The sequence below is a fragment of the Pseudophryne corroboree genome, chromosome 3 (genome assembly GCF_028390025.1).
Source record: "Pseudophryne corroboree isolate aPseCor3 chromosome 3, aPseCor3.hap2, whole genome shotgun sequence".
Classification (NCBI taxonomy): Eukaryota; Metazoa; Chordata; class Amphibia; order Anura; family Myobatrachidae; genus Pseudophryne; species Pseudophryne corroboree.
In genome coordinates this window covers 758757134-758779379 of record NC_086446.1, presented here as the reverse complement: position 1 = coordinate 758779379, position 22246 = coordinate 758757134, and the positions used below count along the sequence as shown (strand labels likewise).

The window sequence follows — 22246 nt, the reverse complement described above, 5'->3', positions numbered from 1 at the left end:
ACACCTTTTTAATGAAAATGCATCTTATTTGCATTGCTATGTGCCTAGGATGCACAAGCAGCTTCTACTGATTAAAATGATATGCAGCATGCCTATACACTGTGGCTATATCTGCATATGAAATGCTACACACAGAATATAGGCATGCCGCATGTCATTTTAATCTTTAATTAGCAGAAGCTGCCGATGCCCCTATGCATATCAAATGCCCTAGGTAATTGCCTAGTTTGCCTATGGCCGGCTCTAAGTGCAGCACTTGCACTGGGGGGGGGAGAGAATGTGGTAACTCCCGGGCCCATGCAGACACACAGGCCTGGGTAATAGATATATAGATATCCGCTATCCCCCCCCCCCTTCCCCGCCCCCCCACACACACACCCCTGAGCACTGCTCCCGGAAGCCCAAACTGCTACTAGTGCAAATTCAAGAAAAATATAAAATTCATTTTCAAATGTAGAACATGTTCTGTTTTAATAAAGGATATCTATCTTTTTATTGCATTGACCGGGAACACAACCCAAATTTCATGAGCCTCCAGGCCGTGCTGGAAGAGTACTATTTAAAGCATACTTGCCTACTTTTGAAAAAGCATTTCAGGGAGATTTTGAAAGTATCTATCAGTGCGGACGTGTACTACTACATCTGAGGGGCCGGTCATGAAAAGGACTTACATCCAAATGTAAACGAGCCCCAAAGTTAGTAATCTCTACTTGTTGAATAAAAGACTTATATTTTGCAGGATTTGTTTGTGTATTGTGTTTACAAGAGGTTCCATATACTCCAAGTGGCCACAAGAAACCTTTAAAATGCATGTAGCCATTGGGTTCAATGGGGGTAATTCCAAGTTGATCGCAGCAGGAAATTTTTTTAGCAGTTGGGCAAAACCATGTGCACTGCAGGGGGGGCAGATATAACATGTGCAGAGAGAGTTAGATTTGGGTGTGGTGAGTTCAATTTGCAATCTAAATTGCAGTGTAAAAATAAAGCAGCCAGTATTTACCCTGCACAGAAATAAAATAACCCACCCAAATCTAACTCTCTCTGCAAATGTTATATCTGCCCCCCCTGCAGTGCACATGGTTTTGCCCAACTGCTAAAAAAAAATTCCTGCTGCGATCAACTTGGATTACCCCCATTGTGCCTTATAACCAATATATGGAAATGGCACTGATGATACCATTTAAATGTATATCTATGATTTATTTTTTTCCCAGGGAGATTGAGGGACCATTCAGGGAGTAAGGGAGATTGCTGCTATTTCAGGGAGTCTCCTGCAGAATGAGGGAGGGTAGGCAACTATGATTTAAAGGAGAGATAAGAGAATTCTCTTTAACCTTTTCATATTTCTAGGCTCACTTATCAATGAGTGATAAATTTCACTGTGAGTGATCAAGTGCACCAGCCAATCGGCTCCCAACTCATTTTTCAAACAGTGTCTGTAACATGGCAGTTAGGAGCCAATTGCCATGTTACAGACTGTTTGAAAAATGAGTTAGGAGCCGATTGGCTGGTGCAATTGATGACTCCGTGAAATCACGCATTGATAAATGAGCCCATGAATTCTATATATGAAATTTCTCCACTGACTCCAGGCAGAGAGGACCCATTAGCTACAACACGAATGTGGTAAGAAGAATGTTCCAATTCATCACTGGCCACTTACGTTCTGATCAACAGTCTTCATTTCAGGAGTTAAACAAAAAAATCTGCATTGCACTGCGGAGAAAGCAAAATACATTACATTGCACTGCGGAGAAAGCACAATACATTACATTGCATTGCGGAGAAAGCACAATACATTACATTGCACTGCGGAGAAAGCACAATACATTAACAGTTCATATGTCGCATAATACAGTCATACCCCCAAGAAGGACTAATGCAGCACTGATACATTGTTTTAACAATATTAGTAAGTGAAAATATTTTTCATGCTTGCGCTACTTTATTTCTTGGCCATCATTAGGGTCAGTGAAAAGACAGATGGAGCTTTCATCTAAAAAGGCAACTGGGACCTAATTTGGATGTGGTTGGAGGTGCAGATGGTTTGTATTTTGCTCATGCGCTGGACCCAGACTGCCTATGTGCAGTACGGGTCTGCAACGTCAGGCACCAATTTGATGCAGACTGCCAGTCACTGGGGGTGGGGAGGGGGCGGAGGAGTGTCACTGCTGTTGTGTGGGAGTGATAAGGACAGGATCGTCTTGCTCAGACCCGCTGCGGCCGGCTTATGCGACCCCATGGGACACGCAGCCGGCCAGTGGTGTTGTAGATGATACTCTGCCGAAACCTCGGACGCAGCGCGGATCACTAATGCGAATTGAAGACATGACGCCTCCTGCAGCATTAGCATATTAGTGCTATCGTCGCTGCTCCCAAGTAGCAGCGATATCTCCTCCAACCAGAGCCGACCATCACTCACACACGTGAGTCTTTATCCGCTATGTGCATTTCAAGGTGCAAGACTCCTTCCCTGCTTGCGGAACAGCTCCCATACAATTGATCATGCCCTTGTGCATGTTTGTGTAACCCCGACTGTGTTTTGTGGTCAATGAGGCTGCAGAAGGGTCACCTTCATCCACAGGACATTCTGGGCCTGATTCTGAGTGTCATGCAATGCCAACAGTCACATAGGGCTGGGGCAGGTTTGTAGGGTGCATTTAAACATTCACTAATCAGTAGTTTAGGGTCTCTGGGCTCTGACAGCGGGCGACTCAGTCCTTGCACATTGGAACGCACGGATGTGCACAAGGAAAGAGCTTTGTAGAGGCAGTTGCATAAAGTTGCAGATGGGGAAACGCCAGTAGATGCTGCGCGGAGTCCGCACCTAAATCGGGCCTTATATGGGTGGCATGTGTGTGCAGTGCTGCACGTGTGGTCACAGAAGAGCTGTACTAGGTGGCAGTCGCCAATTTCTTTCCCTGGTAGAGGCACAGTGAGCTGAAAGATGCACCCGCAAACTCACTTGTGTCCCACTCAGAATCAGGCCCAAATTGGCTGGTTTGGAACCTTCACATTCTGTACACCCACCAGATGGCCGATAGTCTTTAGAGGAGGGAACAGCAGGTGGAAGTACTATGGGTGACTGAATATCTCGACTTCACACAGACAAAAAGAAGGTAAGTACAGCAAACTGAGTCAGCATAATAGGAAAAAGAGCTACATGTGTACAAGAAGACACTTATTTTAGCCTTCAGGACACTGTTTGGCCTCTTTTAAAGGGGTTGGGCGACATTCATAGGATTTAATCGTACTGGCCATGAGAGACTGGAACACGACTGGATCACCACCCAGTCATGTTACCTCCTCGTCTGCCAGGTCTGGTGCTTGAGTCCCAGACAGGGGACTTGAACCACATCCATTGTCCAGTTGTCACTCACCTGTGTCCCCAGGGTTGTAAATGGGTTTCCCTGACTGGCTAGTGCAGCCATTCTGTTGATTGTTAACCATTATGGTCTGGCGTTCAGTCTTCTTAACTGTGTTTCCATCAGAGAAAGAAACGGTCAGGAAGGCTGGTTGTGACGAGTTCACTGTGGGCACCTGGGAAGAGGTAGCACAGACCATTCAGTTTCATCTTGCTTTTGAAAATTTCAAATATTAAAATAATAATAATAATAATAATAATAATAATAATAATAATAATAATAATAATAATAGGTATAAAAGTAATTCTGTATTTGCATTTAATGTGTATACAAGCTTTCAGCGTACTTTCAGGCAATGGAAATACATTTATACCTTGATCTGTCCTGTATTTCTGCAGGTGGTTTCCACGTCCTTTGGAAGTAATCTATACTGTTTATTGGTGTATTCCTAGATCATATTAGCATCAGAATTGCGCTCCTGATCATGTGACCATGTAAGTGAGGTCAGGGGCTACAAGTTACAAGAGGACACATGCTATATCACAGCTGATGGGATACCGCAGTCATATGACCAACACCGGCATCCCAAAGTAGAGAAGCCCTACCTTCCTCACAGCCTAAGCCTAACCCTCCTCCTGCAGCCTAAACCTAACCCCCACCCCTTACCAATATGGGGTCCTGCAAAGGTTGTAAGGGCTTCCGGTGTTCGGAATCCCGGTGCTGGCATTTCTATCCATGTTGGAATGCCGGCGCTGGCATTCCGAACAGGGTCAGTATTCTGGCGTCGACATTCCGACAGCTGGGATGCCGAACGTTGGTTTCCTGAATGGATCCCGTTACAAGAGCAGTGTCATGCGAAGACAGGAATTGGTTAAAGCAGAGACTGAGAATCAGCCATCTGATGGCAAGGCTGGGCTGTAATTAGGGTGGTGCAGCATGTGCCAGCACACCAGGCACAAAGATTACTTTGTATCTGGCTCAAATGTGAGCAAGCAGTGGCTCAGGGTCAGCCATAGTGATTACAGACAATGACTGTCCGAGCAGTACCAACTCATGCCTCAGCTGCAGTGGCTCATGCATGGGGGGTTTCAGAGTACCCAGAAGCCCAGCTAAAGGACCATAGTGGGTGGGGCATAATAAAAGCAAAGAAATTTGCCAACGATCGGAAGCCTGCGCCCTCATGGCATTATACTGCAATACATGGGACTATGGGGCGGGAACTGAGACAATTTGATGTGATTCTATGACTCCACTCCTCAGACCACAACTTGTGGGAACTTGCTGCAGGCAGGGAACAACACACACACACACACAAACACACCACAACTTGACACCGCACCCAAGGTAAGTTAAAGAGCATGTGCTATGTAATATATTAATGTGTGTGCTATATACATGCATACAAGGCAGTGGTATTAATGTAATGTGTGGGCTGATGGGGTATTAATGTAATGTGTGGGATATGAATGTACTTTGGGTGTGTCAGGGTAAATGACCACATGTGGAGAAAGGTTTCTTCTCCTGGGATACACGAGATAGAGACATCTCTTCCCCATATGGGGGCCTTACTGGCTAGTGCGGGACAATTGTTATGACTCCCACTTCTGCACTGAAAGAGCCTGTGGGGTAAATTAAGTAGTCTGAGCTACAGACAGCCACAACATTTCTACAATTGAGCAGCTAGGTTTCATGCATTTGAAGTGTTTAAAATGACAAAAAAACGTGAATTGGTTTTGGCTATTAGCAGTAGGTTGGCCACGTCTGCAATGGAAGCTTCTACAGTCATTTTCACAGAGATGGAAGGTCTGTAGAATGTGTGTACTTTTAAGTAATTCTAGGCAGAGTGAAGAGTCTACACCAGCAGAATCGCCAGTTACACCAAACAGCCCAGCACTTATCCAGTACCTTGGTTTATTGTACAGCCGTACTCTGTTACACATTCAGTATCTGGAGATTGAACAGTAGTGCTCTCTACATCTCAGCAAAAACAGTGGCCCTTTAGGTCACTAAAAGGCCCAGTTCCAGCTCTGATTGAAGGAATAGGGTTCCTCGAGAGCCCAGTGTGGGGATGTGAGGGAATATTCTTGTTGAAGGTCATACAACTGGCTTTAAAAGTGCAGTTGAATGATCTACCAGTGTGCCCTTGCTCCCTCTGCAGCCAGTCAAAAAACATTTTTTTATTATATATATATATATATATATATATATATATATATATATCATTTCCCAAATATGTTCTGCACTTCCCTTTAAATAAATAGACAGCTTGCTGCATGCACTTGCTCCAATAAATACACTCAAAGTATGGAAAAAGCATTCGCCATTACATACAGCATGTAACGTAATTGTCTTCTTGATGATGGAGTATTGACCATGAAACAAGAATTGAGTAGCAATGTATAATACATACATACGCTCCAGATACAAAGTTACTTATTTAATGGTTTGCTTTGCTCCAGACTCATTAGCAATATGGTAACTAGGCGGCTGGTGAATGTTACAGTAAAAAGGAAATCACTTACCGTGAAATCTTTGCTTTGAATATTTGTAGCTTTTTCATTATCAAATATAACAATGCTGGTGTCAAAGATTTCAAAAGCAGCGTGCAGATAGATCTCCTGGTCCGGATCACTTTCCACCATTATAGCTACATTCACGTCGCTTTCACTTAAGAGCCACTTTGGGATCATTATGATGTAGCTAAAATTAATCTCGTCGCTAATAATACTGTAATTAGGAAAGTACAATATTAGTCACTCACTATAAACCTTCCGTTACAGTTAAAACATGTTAAAATAGTTTCCAGGTATAATCTGATACAATGTCATGTAAGAATCTGTCTCTGGACACTCTGGACTAAAATTCCCATAATGTGATGCTGTTTATACATTTTAATTCTTTGATAGATATCTAAGAATATACAGTAGGAGAAGAGAACTTTCTATATACACCATAAATGGGGCCAGATTCAGATGTGGGCGATGTTTAGTACATAGAGCATGTGCAGTTCAGGTCTGCGACGTCAGTAGCAGATCAGCTGCAGACTGCCAGCGATTATCTGATGGTGTTTGGGTGAGGGGATACGCGGAGAGGGCGGCGTTTCCCCAAATCAGACGTGTGCCCCTTCTGATTTGGAGGACTGATGAGGCCAGGATCTCCGTTGGATGATGGAAATTTCCTGACCTCTTTGTTGGGTCAGCAGCGGCCAGCTTGCGCGTTCACATGGATCACACAGGCGGCTGATTGTGCCGCAGGTGATCGATGCTGCATCCTGAGACACAGCACGGATCACTAATGCAAGCAGGAGGCGTCTACTTCTATCAGAAACTCCTGCTGCATTAACATATTATAGCAATCGCTGCTACCTCCATGTAAGTAGCAGTGATAGCACCTCCAACCACATCCGAATCAGGCCTTAGTGACACTTGGTAACTGGTTATATCATGGCAGAGGTAGATTTACCTTTACCATGCATGTGCCCAAGGATGACATAAACCGAGTGTCAGGATGATGAACAGAGGTTGGGATAGGAACACGGGCAGATTGAGGCATCTACTACATCAGCCTAGTTCCACTGTATAGGCTGGTTGGGTTGACGTGACCGCTTTCCCGATACTCACAGTTCCTAGGATTACTGATCAGTATGGTCAGGGCTGGGTTGATTGACCTGTTGGGCTTGGTTCCAGGTGGGTGTAAAAGGCTGTGAGCCGCACACTCTGCATTGCTTTGCCACAGTGCGCTGTGGGTCTTCCATCACAGAGGATCTGAGAATGTATGTTAATGCCACAGCCAGGTTCTCAGATCAGCTGCTTGCACCCGAAGACACAGCATCAGATCACCATTGCGACCATCGTGTGGTGTATATGAGGGTACAGTATGCATCACATATGGAGTCCAATTACTGGTGGGAGTTCCTGGTTGTAAAGGAGAGTCTTAGCTCATACGTCCTTCAGAAAAGTACCTTACAGTCCAAGGAAAAGGGTGAATTCGGTGAAGAAAATTAATTTAACCCTATCCAAAAATTATTTTAGTTAAAAATAAATATTTTTTTAGAAAAAAATAAGTTTTCCTCACATTGAAACATCGACCGGGAACATTGCGACTTTCGTTTTTAGAGCCCGGGCAGCTGCCAGGTACACAGGGTGGGGCCTGGGGGTGGCTTGGTGACGATGATTTACACTTACCAGTGGCTGCTATTGTCTGCAGCTGCTGGGGGATGCTGCCGTGCTGACCGGTCAGCAGTGATCGGCAGAATGGCAACACTGGGAACTGGGTGCTGGAAGCAGAGTGACCTAGCAGTCCCCCTGACAGCAACAGCGGAGGAAAGTTTCCCTTCCCTGTCGCTACGAACACGGTTTATCTGACTGGTCGCATCCTGTGCAACCAAGTCAGATAAAGCAGTTGCAGGCATGTTCTCATCTAATGCGACCATGCCAGGCAAGTGGTTGATAAGGGAGGACCCCAGCATATTACTATTCCCTGAAGAAGCCTCTGAGAGGTGAAACGCGTTGGAGGGAGTACTTGCTGTGGGGCCTTACCTACGCACAGGTAACAGCACCAGTGTTTTGCCGGCAAAGTTTACTCTGCACCCTTTTCCTTGGACATTAATGTACTTTTTCTGAAGGACTTGTAGTGAGCCAAGACTCGCGTTTACACACAGGAACTCCCATTTGTTTCACCAGTAATTAGACTCCATCTGTGATACATACCTTCATTTACACCACACAAGGGAGGGTGCTCCCTGCACCAATTTAAACATTTATTTTTTTGTTTTTTGCTCTCTCCATTTTTCCTTACCTCTTTCATTTCCATTCCCCCCACCCGTGTACTGTGTACCAGAATAAGCCTGAATATTTCAATGATCATTGCATGTGCATAAAGGCTATATATTTCATTTAAGATTAAATTAATTTAATTACATATATTCTACTTGTTTACATGTCCATCTTTAAAGATTTGTGTAACATACACTGTATATCCATATGTGTTAAGGGCCCCATACATTACAGTGACATGTCTGACCCTTATGTCGCATAAGATTTCCCTTGAACTGCCCGGCAGCCTCCTGGGCGGCAGGATCCCATAGGATATATCATATGCAATCTTTTTGCATATGATGTATCTCATGTAATCCCGGCCATGCCTGCGGGACCCAACATATCACGAGTGCAGTACTAACGACCTGGGGGCTCTGATCCGATGCCCATAGGAGCGCGCATTGGATTGGATGTAAAAACACATACGATTTGCCACTTTCCACCCAATTTATGTACCCGAAAGGTCGAAATCAGGCATTATCGTTGAAATGTATGGGGCCCTTTACTACTAGTCGTGCTCCAGGGCAACTTTTTCCTTTGCACAGTTTTCCACATATGAGATCTATTCATGAAGCAGTGAAAAGTGTGGAGAAGTGAGCCAGTGGAGAAGTTGCCAATGGCAACCAATCAGCACTGAAGTAACATTTATAATTTGCATACTATAGAATTGTACAGAGTAGCTGATTGGTTGTCCTGGGCAGCTTCTCCACTCTTCACTGCTTCATGAATAGACCCTTTAGTAGGGATGGAGGATTACCCTACCTCCCTACAGCTGCAGACCAGCAGTACAACACATACACTCACAGTCTGTCCAAAACCTTGTCTACTAGAATGTTAGAACTTTGGCAGGACATGCTGGGACGTGTAGTTTCACCACAGATGGAAGAGCCAAAGGTTGTCCATTCCTGAACTAGAACAGGAGAGGGAACCAAAGAGAAGATCTGCAATTACCTGTTATCTCCACCTCCGCTTACTGGTTGAGGTGACCATATCCTGGAAGAAATAAAATTGCAGCACAATTAGAAATAAAAGAAGCTGTCCAGTGATTCAAACTAAACAATAAAAATATAATCAGACTTGGCTACAGTAGCAAAAACTGTACTTCTAAAGTCTTCATCCTGGGGCGGAATGTATGACAATTTTTCTATCAAGTACATTGAATATAGATTATAGATAGAAGCGGATACCCTTAAAGATGTTTCTACATCTCCCTTTCCCCAGTCTTGTATGATACTGCGCAGGAGATTACCTATTTATGGGTTAGGTGTGATAAAACTTATCACATGGATGTCATCAGTTCCTAGTGAATTGTTAGGATGCATTCTTTGAGAGTAGGGATGGCCATCGGAGTTGCCTACATGGATGGTAACACAAGCCAGCCATCGATGGCAGGCAGCTATCCAGTGCATCATCATCTATGGTTTTTACCATAGTTAATTATGCACATGCGCAGCAGCTGCCACCGTTTCAGTCTGAGAACTGGGGGGGGGGGGGGGGGGGGAGGCGGAGCTGAGCTTTGAATGACAGCTCAGCCTTTAAAAACCAGTAGGGGTAGGAGGGAAACCATAGTGGAAACAGCTACCATCAATGGTGCATAACCATCTGGTTACACACCATCGATGGTGTAAGGATTCAACTACAGCCATAGACCATCAATGATTTTGACTCATCGATGGTCATCCCTATTAGTGAGCCCACAGCTAGCTTTAGGAGGGCAGTGTTGTGATCTCAGCTGGAAGAGGACCAGCAGGGCTTAGCAAAGTTTGTAGAATGTTATGATCAGGTCTTTTTGTCATGTTATTCCAGCACAAAGTGGTCATTTTACATCTTAGGGTATAGTAAAAAAAAAAAAAAAAAAAAACGTTGATTTTGGTAGATTGTGTTTTTTTGGGGGAGATTTCCCATTGGTTTTGCAATTTGGAGATTTACTAAAATATAAACTGATGGCAAAACCACCAATATACTAAGTTTAGAACAAGTTAGAACATAGGACCAACAAGCGAGACTTTTACATAGATTACTTTTCATACCGGAGATTTACTAACGGTCAGTTGGTAAAATGACCAAAAACCAACAGACAACCCGTCCAAATATTAGACCTGGCTGCAGCAGGCAAGTTTAGGAGCAGCACTGCACACATCAGTAATTAAATAGTTCAAACTTTTAACGGCAAAGGATCCCTATTCCCTGACCCTGTTCTGCTCATGGGAAGTCAGGGGAGAAGCCAGCATTGGGTCCCCTTGATTTACTATTAACTAGCACCAGGCTGAACTAGTGGTGGCTGACGCAATAGCGGAAAGAAACATATCATGGGGTCCCCCTGCCGTCACGTAAAGCCAGCAAACTGGCGAGCTCAGGGATCCCAAAAATACATTTGAGAGAATTCTGGTTTGGGTCCAGGGTCAGTCTGGCCTACAAGGGTTCAGGGTAAACAGTCAGTGGGCCACATTGCTGGAGGGCCCCTCCTTCTCTAGAGCCCAGGTTCCACACTAGTTATACATTATATACAGTATGTTACAATATACTACACAGGACTATGGTGCATTACTGCTATTAATCTGGTACATTAGCATGCATCAGCATTACTCCATCTCTCTATATCGTAGAGATGAGCGCCTGAAATTTTTCGGGTTTTGCGTTTTGGTTTTGGGTTCGGTTCCGCGGCCGTGTTTTGGGTTCGAACGCGTTTTGGCAAAACCTCACCGAATTTTTTTTGTCGGATTCGGGTGTGTTTTGGATTCGGGTGTTTTTTTCAAAAAACACTAAAAAACAGCTTAAATCATAGAATTTGGGGGTCATTTTGATCCCAAAGTATTATTAACCTCAAAAACCATAATTTACACTCATTTTCAGTCTATTCTGAATACCTCACAATATTATTTTTAGTCCTAAAATTTGCACCGAGGTCGCTGTGTGAGTAAGATAAGCGACCCTAGTGGCCGACACAAACACCGGGCCCATCTAGGAGTGGCACTGCAGTGTCACGCAGGATGTCCCTTCCAAAAAACCCTCCCCAAACAGCACATGACGCAAAGAAAAAAAGAGGCGCAATGAGGTAGCTGTGTGAGTAAGATTAGCGACCCTAGTGGCCGACACAAACACCGGGCCCATCTAGGAGTGGCACTGCAGTGTCACGCAGGATGGCCCTTCCAAAAAACCCTCCCCAAACAGCACATGACGCAAAGAAAAAAAGAGGCGCAATGAGGTAGCTGTGTGAGTAAGATTAGCGACCCTAGTGGCCGACACAAACACCGGGCCCATCTAGGAGTGGCACTGCAGTGTCACGCAGGATGTCCCTTCCAAAAAACCCTCCCCAATCAGCACATGATGCAAAGAAAAAGAAATGAAAAAAAGAGGTGCAAGATGGAATTGTCCTTGGGCCCTCCCACCCACCCACCCTTATGTTGTATAAACAAAACAGGACATGCACACTTTAACCAACCCATCATTTCAGTGACAGGGTCTGCCACACGACTGTGACTGATATGACGGGTTGGTTTGGACCCCCCCCAAAAAAGAAGCAATTAATCTCTCCTTGCACAAACTGGCTCTACAGAGGCAAGATGTCCACCTCATCTTCACCCTCCGATATATCACCGTGTACATCCCCCTCCTCACAGATTATCAATTCGTCCCCACTGGAATCCACCATCTCAGCTCCCTGTGTACTTTGTGGAGGCAATTGCTGCTGGTCAATGTCTCCGCGGAGGAATTGATTATAATTCATTTTAATGAACATCATCTTCTCCACATTTTCTGGATGTAACCTCGTACGCCGATTGCTGACAAGGTGAGCGGCGGCACTAAACACTCTTTCGGAGTACACACTTGTGGGAGGGCAACTTAGGTAGAATAAAGCCAGTTTGTGCAAGGGCCTCCAAATTGCCTCTTTTTCCTGCCAGTATAAGTACGGACTGTGTGACGTGCCTACTTGGATGCGGTCACTCATATAATCCTCCACCATTCTATCAATGTTGAGAGAATCATATGCAGTGACAGTAGACGACATGTCCGTAATCGTTGTCCGGTCCTTCAGTCCGGACCAGATGTCAGCATCAGCAGTCGCTCCAGACTGCCCTGCATCACCGCCAGCGGGTGGGCTCGGAATTCTGAGCCTTTTCCTCGCACCCCCAGTTGCGGGAGAATGTGAAGGAGGAGATGTTGACAGGTCGCGTTCCGCTTGACTTGACAATTTTGTCACCAGCAGGTCTTTCAACCCCAGCAGACCTGTGTCTGCCGGAAAGAGAGATCCAAGGTAGGCTTTAAATCTAGGATCGAGCACGGTGGCCAAAATGTAGTGCTCTGATTTCAACAGATTGACCACCCGTGAATCCTTGTTAAGCGAATTAAGGGCTGCATCCACAAGTCCCACATGCCTAGCGGAATCGCTCCCTTTTAGCTCCTTCTTCAATGCCTCCAGCTTCTTCTGCAAAAGCCTGATGAGGGGAATGACCTGACTCAGGCTGGCAGTGTCTGAACTGACTTCACGTGTGGCAAGTTCAAAGGGCATCAGAACCTTGCACAACGTTGAAATCATTCTCCACTGCACTTGAGACAGGTGCATTCCACCTCCTATATCGTGCTCAATTGTATAGGCTTGAATGGCCTTTTGCTGCTCCTCCAACCTCTGAAGCATATAGAGGGTTGAATTCCACCTCGTTACCACTTCTTGCTTCAGATGATGGCAGGGCAGGTTCAGTAGTTTTTGGTGGTGCTCCAGTCTTCTGTACGTGGTGCCTGTACGCCGAAAGTGTCCCGCAATTTTTCTGGCCACCGACAGCATCTCTTGCATGCCCCTGTCGTTTTTTAAAAAATTCTGCACCACCAAATTCAAGGTATGTGCAAAACATGGGACGTGCTGGAATTTGCCCATATTTAATGCACACACAATATTGCTGGCGTTGTCCGATGCCACAAATCCACAGGAGAGTCCAATTGGGGTAAGCCATTCCGCGATGATCTTCCTCAGTTGCCGTAAGAGGTTTTCAGCTGTGTGCGTATTCTGGAAAGCGGTGATACAAAGCGTAGCCTGCCTAGGAAAGAGTTGGCGTTTGCGAGATGCTGCTACTGGTGCCGCCGCTGCTGTTCTTGCGGCGGGAGTCCATACATCTACCCAGTGGGCTGTCACAGTCATATAGTCCTGACCCTGCCCTGCTCCACTTGTCCACATGTCCGTGGTTAAGTGGACATTGGGTACAACTGCATTTTTTAGGACACTGGTGAGTCTTTTTCTGACGTCCGTGTACATTCTCGGTATCGCCTGCCTAGAGAAGTGGAACCTAGATGGTATTTGGTAACGGGGGCACACTGCCTCAATAAATTGTCTAGTTCCCTGTGAACTAACGGCGGATACCGGACGCACGTCTAACACCAACATAGTTGTCAAGGCCTCAGTTATCCGCTTTGCAGTAGGATGACTGCTGTGATATTTCATCTTCCTCGCAAAGGACTGTTGAACAGTCAATTGCTTACTGGAAGTAGTACAAGTGGGCTTACGACTTCCCCTCTGGGATGACCATCGACTCCCAGCGGCAACAACAGCAGCGCCAGCAGCAGTAGGCGTTACACGCAAGGATGCATCGGAGGAATCCCAGGCAGGAGAGGACTCGTCAGAATTGCCAGTGACATGGCCTGCAGGACTATTGGCATTCCTGGGGAAGGAGGAAATTGACACTGAGGGAGTTGGTGGGGTGGTTTGCGTGAGCTTGGTTACAAGAGGAAGGGATTTACTGGTCAGTGGACTGCTTCCGCTGTCACCCAAAGTTTTTGAACTTGTCACTGACTTATTATGAATGCGCTGCAGGTGACGTATAAGGGAGGATGTTCCGAGGTGGTTAACGTCCTTACCCCTACTTATTACAGCTTGACAAAGGGAACACACGGCTTGACACCTGTTGTCCGCATTTCTGGTGAAATACCTCCACACCGAAGAGCTGATTTTTTTGGTATTTTCACCTGGCATGTCAACGGCCATATTCCTCCCACGGACAACAGGTGTCTCCCCGGGTGCCTGACTTAAACAAACCACCTCACCATCAGAATCCTCCTGGTCAATTTCCTCCCCAGCGCCAGCAACACCCATATCCTCCTCATCCTGGTGTACTTCAACACTGACATCTTCAATCTATCAGGAACTGGACTGCGGGTGCTCCTTCCAGCACTTGCAGGGGGCGTGCAAATGGTGGAAGGCGCATGCTCTTCACGTCCAGTGTTGGGAAGGTCAGGCATCGCAACCGACACAATTGGACTCTCCTTGTGGATTTGGGATTTCGAAGAATGCACAGTTCTTTGCTGTGCTGCTTTTGCCAGCTTGAGTCTTTTCATTTTTCTAGCGAGAGGCTGAGTGCTTCCATCCTCATGTGAAGCTGAACCACTAGCCATGAACATAGGCCAGGGCCTCAGCCGTTCCTTGCCACTCCGTGTGGTAAATGGCATATTGGCAAGTTTACGCTTCTCCTCCGACAATTTTATTTTAGGTTTTGGAGTCCTTTTTTTTCTGATATTTGGTGTTTTGGATTTGACATGCTCTGTACTATGACATTGGGCATCGGCCTTGGCAGACGACGTTGCTGGCATTTCATCGTCTCGGCCATGACTAGTGGCAGCAGCTTCAGCACGAGGTGGAAGTGGATCTTGATCTTTCCCTAATTTTGGAACCTCAACATTTTTGTTCTCCATATTTTAATAGGCACAACTAAAAAGGCACCTCAGGTAAACAATGGAGATGGATACTAGTATACAATTATGGACTGCCTGCCGACTGCAGACACAGAGGTAGCCACAGCCGTGAACTACCGTACTGTACTGTGTCTGCAGCTAATATAGACTGGTTGATAAAGAGAAGATGTCTATGTAACTATGTATGTATAAAGAAGACTGAAAAAAAACCACGGTTAGGTGGTATACAATTATGGACGGACTGCCTGCCGAGTGCAGACACAGAGGTAGCCACAGCCGTGAACTACCGTACTGTACTGTGTCTGCAGCTAATATAGACTGGTTGATAAAGAGAAGATGTCTATGTAACTATGTATGTATAAAGAAGAATGAAAAAAAACCACGGTTAGGTGGTATACAATTATGGACGGACTGCCTGCCGAGTGCAGACACAGAGGTAGCCACAGCCGTGAACTACCGTACTGTACTGTGTCTGCAGCTAATATAGACTGGTTGATAAAGAGAAGATGTCTATGTAACTATGTATGTATAAAGAAGAATGAAAAAAATCCACGGTTAGGTGGTATTACAATTATGGACGGACTGCCTGCCGAGTGCAGAGACACAGAGGTAGCCACAGCCGTGAACTACCGTACTGTGTCTGCTGCGACTGGATGATAAATGATATAAAAAATATATATATATCACTACTGCAGCCGGACAGGTATATATTATATATTATATAATGACGGACCTGCTGGACACTGTCTGTCAGCAGAATGAGTTTTATTTTTATAGAATAAAAAAAAAAAAAACACACAAGTGAAGTCACACGACGAGTGTTTAACTTTTTCAGGCAATCACAATATAAGTATACTACTAACTATACTGGTGGTCAGTGTGGTCAGGTCACTGGTCAGTCACACTGGCAGTGGCACTCCTGCAGCAAAAGTGTGCACGGTTTAATTTTAATATAATATGTACTCCTGGCTCCTGCTATAACCTATAACTGGCACTGCTGTAGTGCTCCCCAGTCTCCCCCACAATTATAAGCTGTGTGAGCTGAGCAGTCAGACAGATATATATAATATTATATATAGATAATAGATGATGCAGCACACTGGCCTGAGCCTGAGCAGTGCACACAGATATGGTATGTGACTGACTGAGTCACTGTGTGCTGTGTATCGCTTTTTTCAGGCAGAGAACGGATTATAAAGTAAACTGCACTGTCCTCACTAGTAAACTCTCTCCACTCAGTCTCTACACTTCTACAGTAACAGTACTCCTCCTAGTCAGCTCCAGTAAATCTCTCTCAGTCTCTTATAATCTAAATGGAGAGGACGCCAGCCACGTCCTCTCCCTATCAATCTCAATGCACGTGTGAAAATGGCGGCGACGCGCGGCTCCTTATATAGAATCCGAGTCTCGCGAGAATCCGACAGCGTCATGATGACGTTCGGGCGCGCTCGGTTTAACCGAGCAAGGCGGGAAGATCCGAGTCGCTCGGACCCGTGAAAAAAAACATGAAGAAGTTCTGGCGGGTTCGGATTCAGAGAAACCGAACCCGCTCATCTCTACTATATCGGGGCCCAGATCATGCACTCTGTAATGGTTAATTATAGTTAGGGATGGCCATCAACCTTTCAAATTAAAATCGATGATCTATGAATGATGGTAACTACTTTTACCATTGATGGAGAGAACCATATGGTTTCCCGCCATCGATGATAAAAAAAATTAAAATAAAAAAAATTAGATATAATTATATATATATATATATATATATATATATATATATATATATATTTTTTTTTTTTTTTTTTTATTAAGGAGCTATCAATTTTAAGGGTGTCAGGGACATGGAGCATACCTCCGACCCCAAAACCCATGAAGCCATGCCCACAGGTCCTGACTGGCCCGCAACTTACTCCATATTAAAGTAAGGGTGACCATCGATTGGCAAAAATATTGATTGTTCCCTTACAGGATTTACCACCATCAATGTTATCCATTCGTGGTACAACAATCAATGGTAACAATCGATGGAAACCCACCGCTGGCCATCCTTCAGCTAGGCATGCACTACACAATTATCCGACAGATTCCCAGGATTTCTTTCCAACTATTGTGGCCAATCCCGGGATCGGGATCGGCGGGATCCCGGGATTTAGGGCCAAAAATGGCCAGGATTCAATCTTGGGATTGGAAGCTCCAATCCCGAGGATTGAGGGATCAGCGTTGATTTATAATTAATTACAGTTATCTTGCCAAATGATTCTAGTGATTGTCATTTTCTTCCAGTGATTTGGACCAATAATACCATTGATTAGAACGAATAATTCCTGTGATTTTGTCATTTTCTTCCAGTGATTTGGACCAATAATACCATTGATTAGAACGAATAATTCCTGTGATTTTGTCATTTTCTTCCAGTGATTTGGACCAATAATACCATTGATTAGAACGAATAATTCCTGTGATATTGAGGTGTTTGTGTCACTTAGCTTAGCCGTCCAGCGACCACAGTGCACCTCTTTTTCTCGCATCATGTGATGTTTGGGGCCAGTTTTTTTAAGTGCCATCCTGTCTGCCACTGCAGTGCCACTCCTAGATGGGCCAGGTGTTTGTGCCACCCTCTTGGGTCGCTTAGCTTAGTCATCCAGCGACCTCGGTGCAAATTTTAGGACTAAAAATATTGTGAGGTGTTCAGAATAGACTGGAAATTATGGTTATTGAGGTTAATACTATAGGATCAAAAATTACCCCCAAATTCTATGATTTAAGCAGTTTTTGAAAAAAAACACCCGAATCCAATACACACCCAAATCCGACAAAAAAAATTCAGGGAAGTTTTGACAAAATGCATCCGAATCCAAAACACGGCCGCGGAACCAAATCCAAAACCCGGAAACTTTCCGATGCACATCTCTAGTTACATTAAACGTATTTCTGGTAGTTAAATTTAGTGAGATGGCTGTCAATTTTTATTAAAAATGAAAAAAAATATATATAAATTTTTGGGGTACATATAAGAGGGTATAAGTATATATTTGGGTAATTTAAGGAGACAAAAAAAAAAAAGTGTAAACAGATCGATTACTTCCACTTGCAACTCTAAAAACACTTGTCCCACTCAAAAGCACTCCCAATATAATTGCCCCATACCTTGTACCCTAATTTACATAATTTTGCAAACCTCAAAAAGCGACATGGCATTATTGGCCAATTAAGGGGGATCTCCCAGTGGATCGGAACCAAACTGATATTTTTAACTTAAAATAGGGAATTTTCCCTTAGTTTATCAACTGCTCAGAGCTAGTATATTGAAATTTGCAGGAAAATTACCTTGAATTATATTTTTTTTCCCCGACAATTGAATAGGCCATTTCGTGATTCACGGTAAATTCTTGGTTTTAACCTTGAAAATGTGATTGTGCCGCTAATTTAATACCTCCCCCATATTGTTTAACCAAGACTCACGGACTACGACATGGAGAAGCACACTGAGCACACCTAAGCAGTAGATAAGTACATTATGAAGTGCGAGTGTCTTTAATAAAGGGTTAACACAGTCTGTGTCTATGTCCTGTCATAATTTTAATATCGTCTTCCCAGTGGGACTACAGGTGCCAGCATGCCTTGTTCCACAAGTACCAGCATGCTGGGGCACACCTTTCTGGAACCTGTAGTCCCACTGTAAAGAATATTAATATTAACCTTGCATCCACTGCCACCAGGGATGCAGGGAATAGCGCTTGGCTTTCAGTCCACGGCTAGAAGATCCTTGGGTGGGGGGCAATTTTTTTTTTTTTGAGGTCCCAACTTTACAAATATTGCCAGCCCTAGGCTCACTAGTTTGGGGCTGGTTTAACGTGAGGGCTGGGGGACCCCACGCTGTGTGTCTCATTGCTATGGTGTAAGCCCCCAGGCTAGTTCAGCCTGGTGATGGTTAATTGAAAATTGGGTGGACCCCACACTAAGGGGTAAATTTACTAAGATGAGAGTTTTATTTAAGATGGGATGTTGCCCATAGCGACCAGACTCTATTCATTTATCTAGCACCACTAGAAGAGAATACCTGTAAGCCGATTGGTTGCTGTGACTAGAGATGAGCGGGTTCGGTTTCTCTGAATCCGAACCCGCCAGAACTTCATGTTTTTTTTCACGGGTCCGAGCGACTCGGATCTTCCCGCCTTGCTCGGTTAACCCGAGCGCGCCCGAACGTCATCATGACGCTGTCGGATTCTCGCGAGACTCGGATTCTATATAAGGAGCCGCGCGTCGCCGCCATTTTCACACGTGCATTGAGATTGATAGGGAGAGGACGTGGCTGGCGTCCTCTCCATTTAGATTATAAGAGACTGAGAGAGATTTACTGGAGCTGACTAGGAGGAGTACTGTTACTGTAGAAGTGTAGAGACTGAGTGGAGAGAGTTTACTAGTGAGGACAGTGCAGTTTACTTTATAATCCGTTCTCTGCCTGAAAAAAGCGATACACAGCACACAGTGACTCAGTCACATACCATATCTGTGTGCACTGCTCAGGCTCAGGCCAGTGTGCTGCATCATCTATTATCTATATATAATATTATATATATCTGTCTGACTGCTCAGCTCACACAGCTTATAATTGTGGGGGAGACTGGGGAGCACTACTGCAGTGCCAGTTATAGGTTATAGCAGGAGCCAGGAGTACATAATATATTATATAGTGAGTGACCACCAGACACACAGTGCAGTTTATTTAATATATCCGTTCTCTGCCTGAAAAAAGCGATACACACAGTGACTCAGTCAGTCACATACCATATCTGTGTGCACTGCTCAGGCCAGTGTGCTGCATCATCTATTATCTATATATAATATTATATATATCTGTCTGACTGCTCAGCTCACACAGCTTATAATTGTGGGGGAGACTGGGGAGCACTACAGCAGTGCCAGTTATAGGTTATAGCAGGAGCCAGGAGTACATATTATATTAAAATTAAACAGTGCACACTTTTGCTGCAGGAGTGCCACTGCCAGTGTGACTGACCAGTGACCTGACCACACTGACCACCAGTATAGTTAGTAGTATACTTATATTGTGATTGCCTGAAAAAGTTAAACACTCGTCGTGTGACTTCACTTGTGTGTTTTTTTTTTTTTTATTCTATAAAAATAAAACTCATTCTGCTGACAGACAGTGTCCAGCAGGTCCGTCATTATATAATATATAATATATACCTGTCCGGCTGCAGTAGTGATATATATATATTTTTTATATCATTTATCATCCAGTCGCAGCAGACACAGTACGGTAGTTCACGGCTGTGGCTACCTCTGTGTCTCTGCACTCGGCAGGCAGTCCGTCCATAATTGTAATACCACCTAACCGTGGATTTTTTTCATTCTTCTTTATACATACATAGTTACATAGACATCTTCTCTTTATCAACCAGTCTATATTAGCTGCAGACACAGTACAGTACGGTAGTTCACGGCTGTGGCTACCTCTGTGTCTGCACTCGGCAGGCAGTCCGTCCATAATTGTATACCACCTAACCGTGGATTTTTTTCAGTCTTCTTTATACATATAGTTACATAGACATCTTCTCTTTATCAACCAGTCTATATTAGCTGCAGACACAGTACAGTACGGTAGTTCACGGCTGTGGCTACCTCTGTGTCTGCAGTCGGCAGGCAGTCCATAATTGTATACTAGTATCCATCTCCATTGTTTACCTGAGGTGCCTTTTAGTTGTGCCTATTAAAATATGGAGAACAAAAATGTTGAGGTTCCAAAATTAGGGAAAGATCAAGATCCACTTCCACCTCGTGCTGAAGCTGCTGCCACTAGTCATGGCCGAGACGATGAAATGCCAGCAACGTCGTCTGCCAAGGCCGATGCCCAATGTCATAGTACAGAGCATGTCAAATCCAAAACACCAAATATCAGAAAAAAAAGGACTCCAAAACCTAAAATAAAATTGTCGGAGGAGAAGCGTAAACTTGCCAATATGCCATTTACCACACGGAGTGGCAAGGAACGGCTGAGGCCCTGGCCTATGTTCATGGCTAGTGGTTCAGCTTCACATGAGGATGGAAGCACTCAGCCTCTCGCTAGAAAAATGAAAAGACTCAAGCTGGCAAAAGCAGCACAGCAAAGAACTGTGCATTCTTCGAAATCCCAAATCCACAAGGAGAGTCCAATTGTGTCGGTTGCGATGCCTGACCTTCCCAACACTGGACGTGAAGAGCATGCGCCTTCCACCATTTGCACGCCCCCTGCAAGTGCTGGAAGGAGCACCCGCAGTCCAGTTCCTGATAGTCAGATTGAAGATGTCAGTGTTGAAGTACACCAGGATGAGGAGGATATGGGTGTTGCTGGCGCTGGGGAGGAAATTGACCAGGAGGATTCTGATGGTGAGGTGGTTTGTTTAAGTCAGGCACCCGGGGAGACACCTGTTGTCCGTGGGAGGAATATGGCCGTTGACATGCCAGGTGAAAATACCAAAAAAATCAGCTCTTCGGTGTGGAGGTATTTCACCAGAAATGCGGACAACAGGTGTCAAGCCGTGTGTTCCCTTTGTCAAGCTGTAATAAGTAGGGGTAAGGACGTTAACCACCTCGGAACATCCTCCCTTATACGTCACCTGCAGCGCATTCATAATAAGTCAGTGACAAGTTCAAAAACTTTGGGTGACAGCGGAAGCAGTCCACTGACCAGTAAATCCCTTCCTCTTGTAACCAAGCTCACGCAAACCACCCCACCAACTCCCTCAGTGTCAATTTCCTCCTTCCCCAGGAATGCCAATAGTCCTGCAGGCCATGTCACTGGCAATTCTGACGAGTCCTCTCCTGCCTGGGATTCCTCCGATGCATCCTTGCGTGTAACGCCTACTGCTGCTGGCGCTGCTGTTGTTGCCGCTGGGAGTCGATGGTCATCCCAGAGGGGAAGTCGTAAGCCCACTTGTACTACTTCCAGTAAGCAATTGACTGTTCAACAGTCCTTTGTGAGGAAGATGAAATATCACAGCAGTCATCCTACTGCAAAGCGGATAACTGAGGCCTTGACAACTATGTTGGTGTTAGACGTGCGTCCGGTATCCGCCGTTAGTTCACAGGGAACTAGACAATTTATTGAGGCAGTGTGCCCCCGTTACCAAATACCATCTAGGTTCCACTTCTCTAGGCAGGCGATACCGAGAATGTACACGGACGTCAGAAAAAGACTCACCAGTGTCCTAAAAAATGCAGTTGTACCCAATGTCCACTTAACCACGGACATGTGGACAAGTGGAGCAGGGCAGGGTCAGGACTATATGACTGTGACAGCCCACTGGGTAGATGTATGGACTCCCGCCGCAAGAACAGCAGCGGCGGCACCAGTAGCAGCATCTCGCAAACGCCAACTCTTTC

The 22246-nt window shown here is 45.0% G+C and overlaps 1 protein-coding gene across 1 annotated transcript in view; it reads right to left on the bottom strand.

Annotated features, from left to right (window-relative positions):
- The window catches only part of LOC135056794 (ovostatin-like), a 191872-nt gene that overhangs the window by 131344 nt on the left and 38282 nt on the right, over positions 1-22246 (bottom strand). The window contains exons 2-5 of the mRNA XM_063962388.1: positions 9134-9175; positions 5888-6092; positions 3381-3540; positions 1664-1716 (exon numbers count right to left, since the gene is read on the bottom strand). Coding sequence (XP_063818458.1) covers positions 1664-1716; positions 3381-3540; positions 5888-6092; positions 9134-9175 — 460 coding nt within the window. The remainder of the gene's footprint in view (positions 1-1663; positions 1717-3380; positions 3541-5887; positions 6093-9133; positions 9176-22246) is intronic.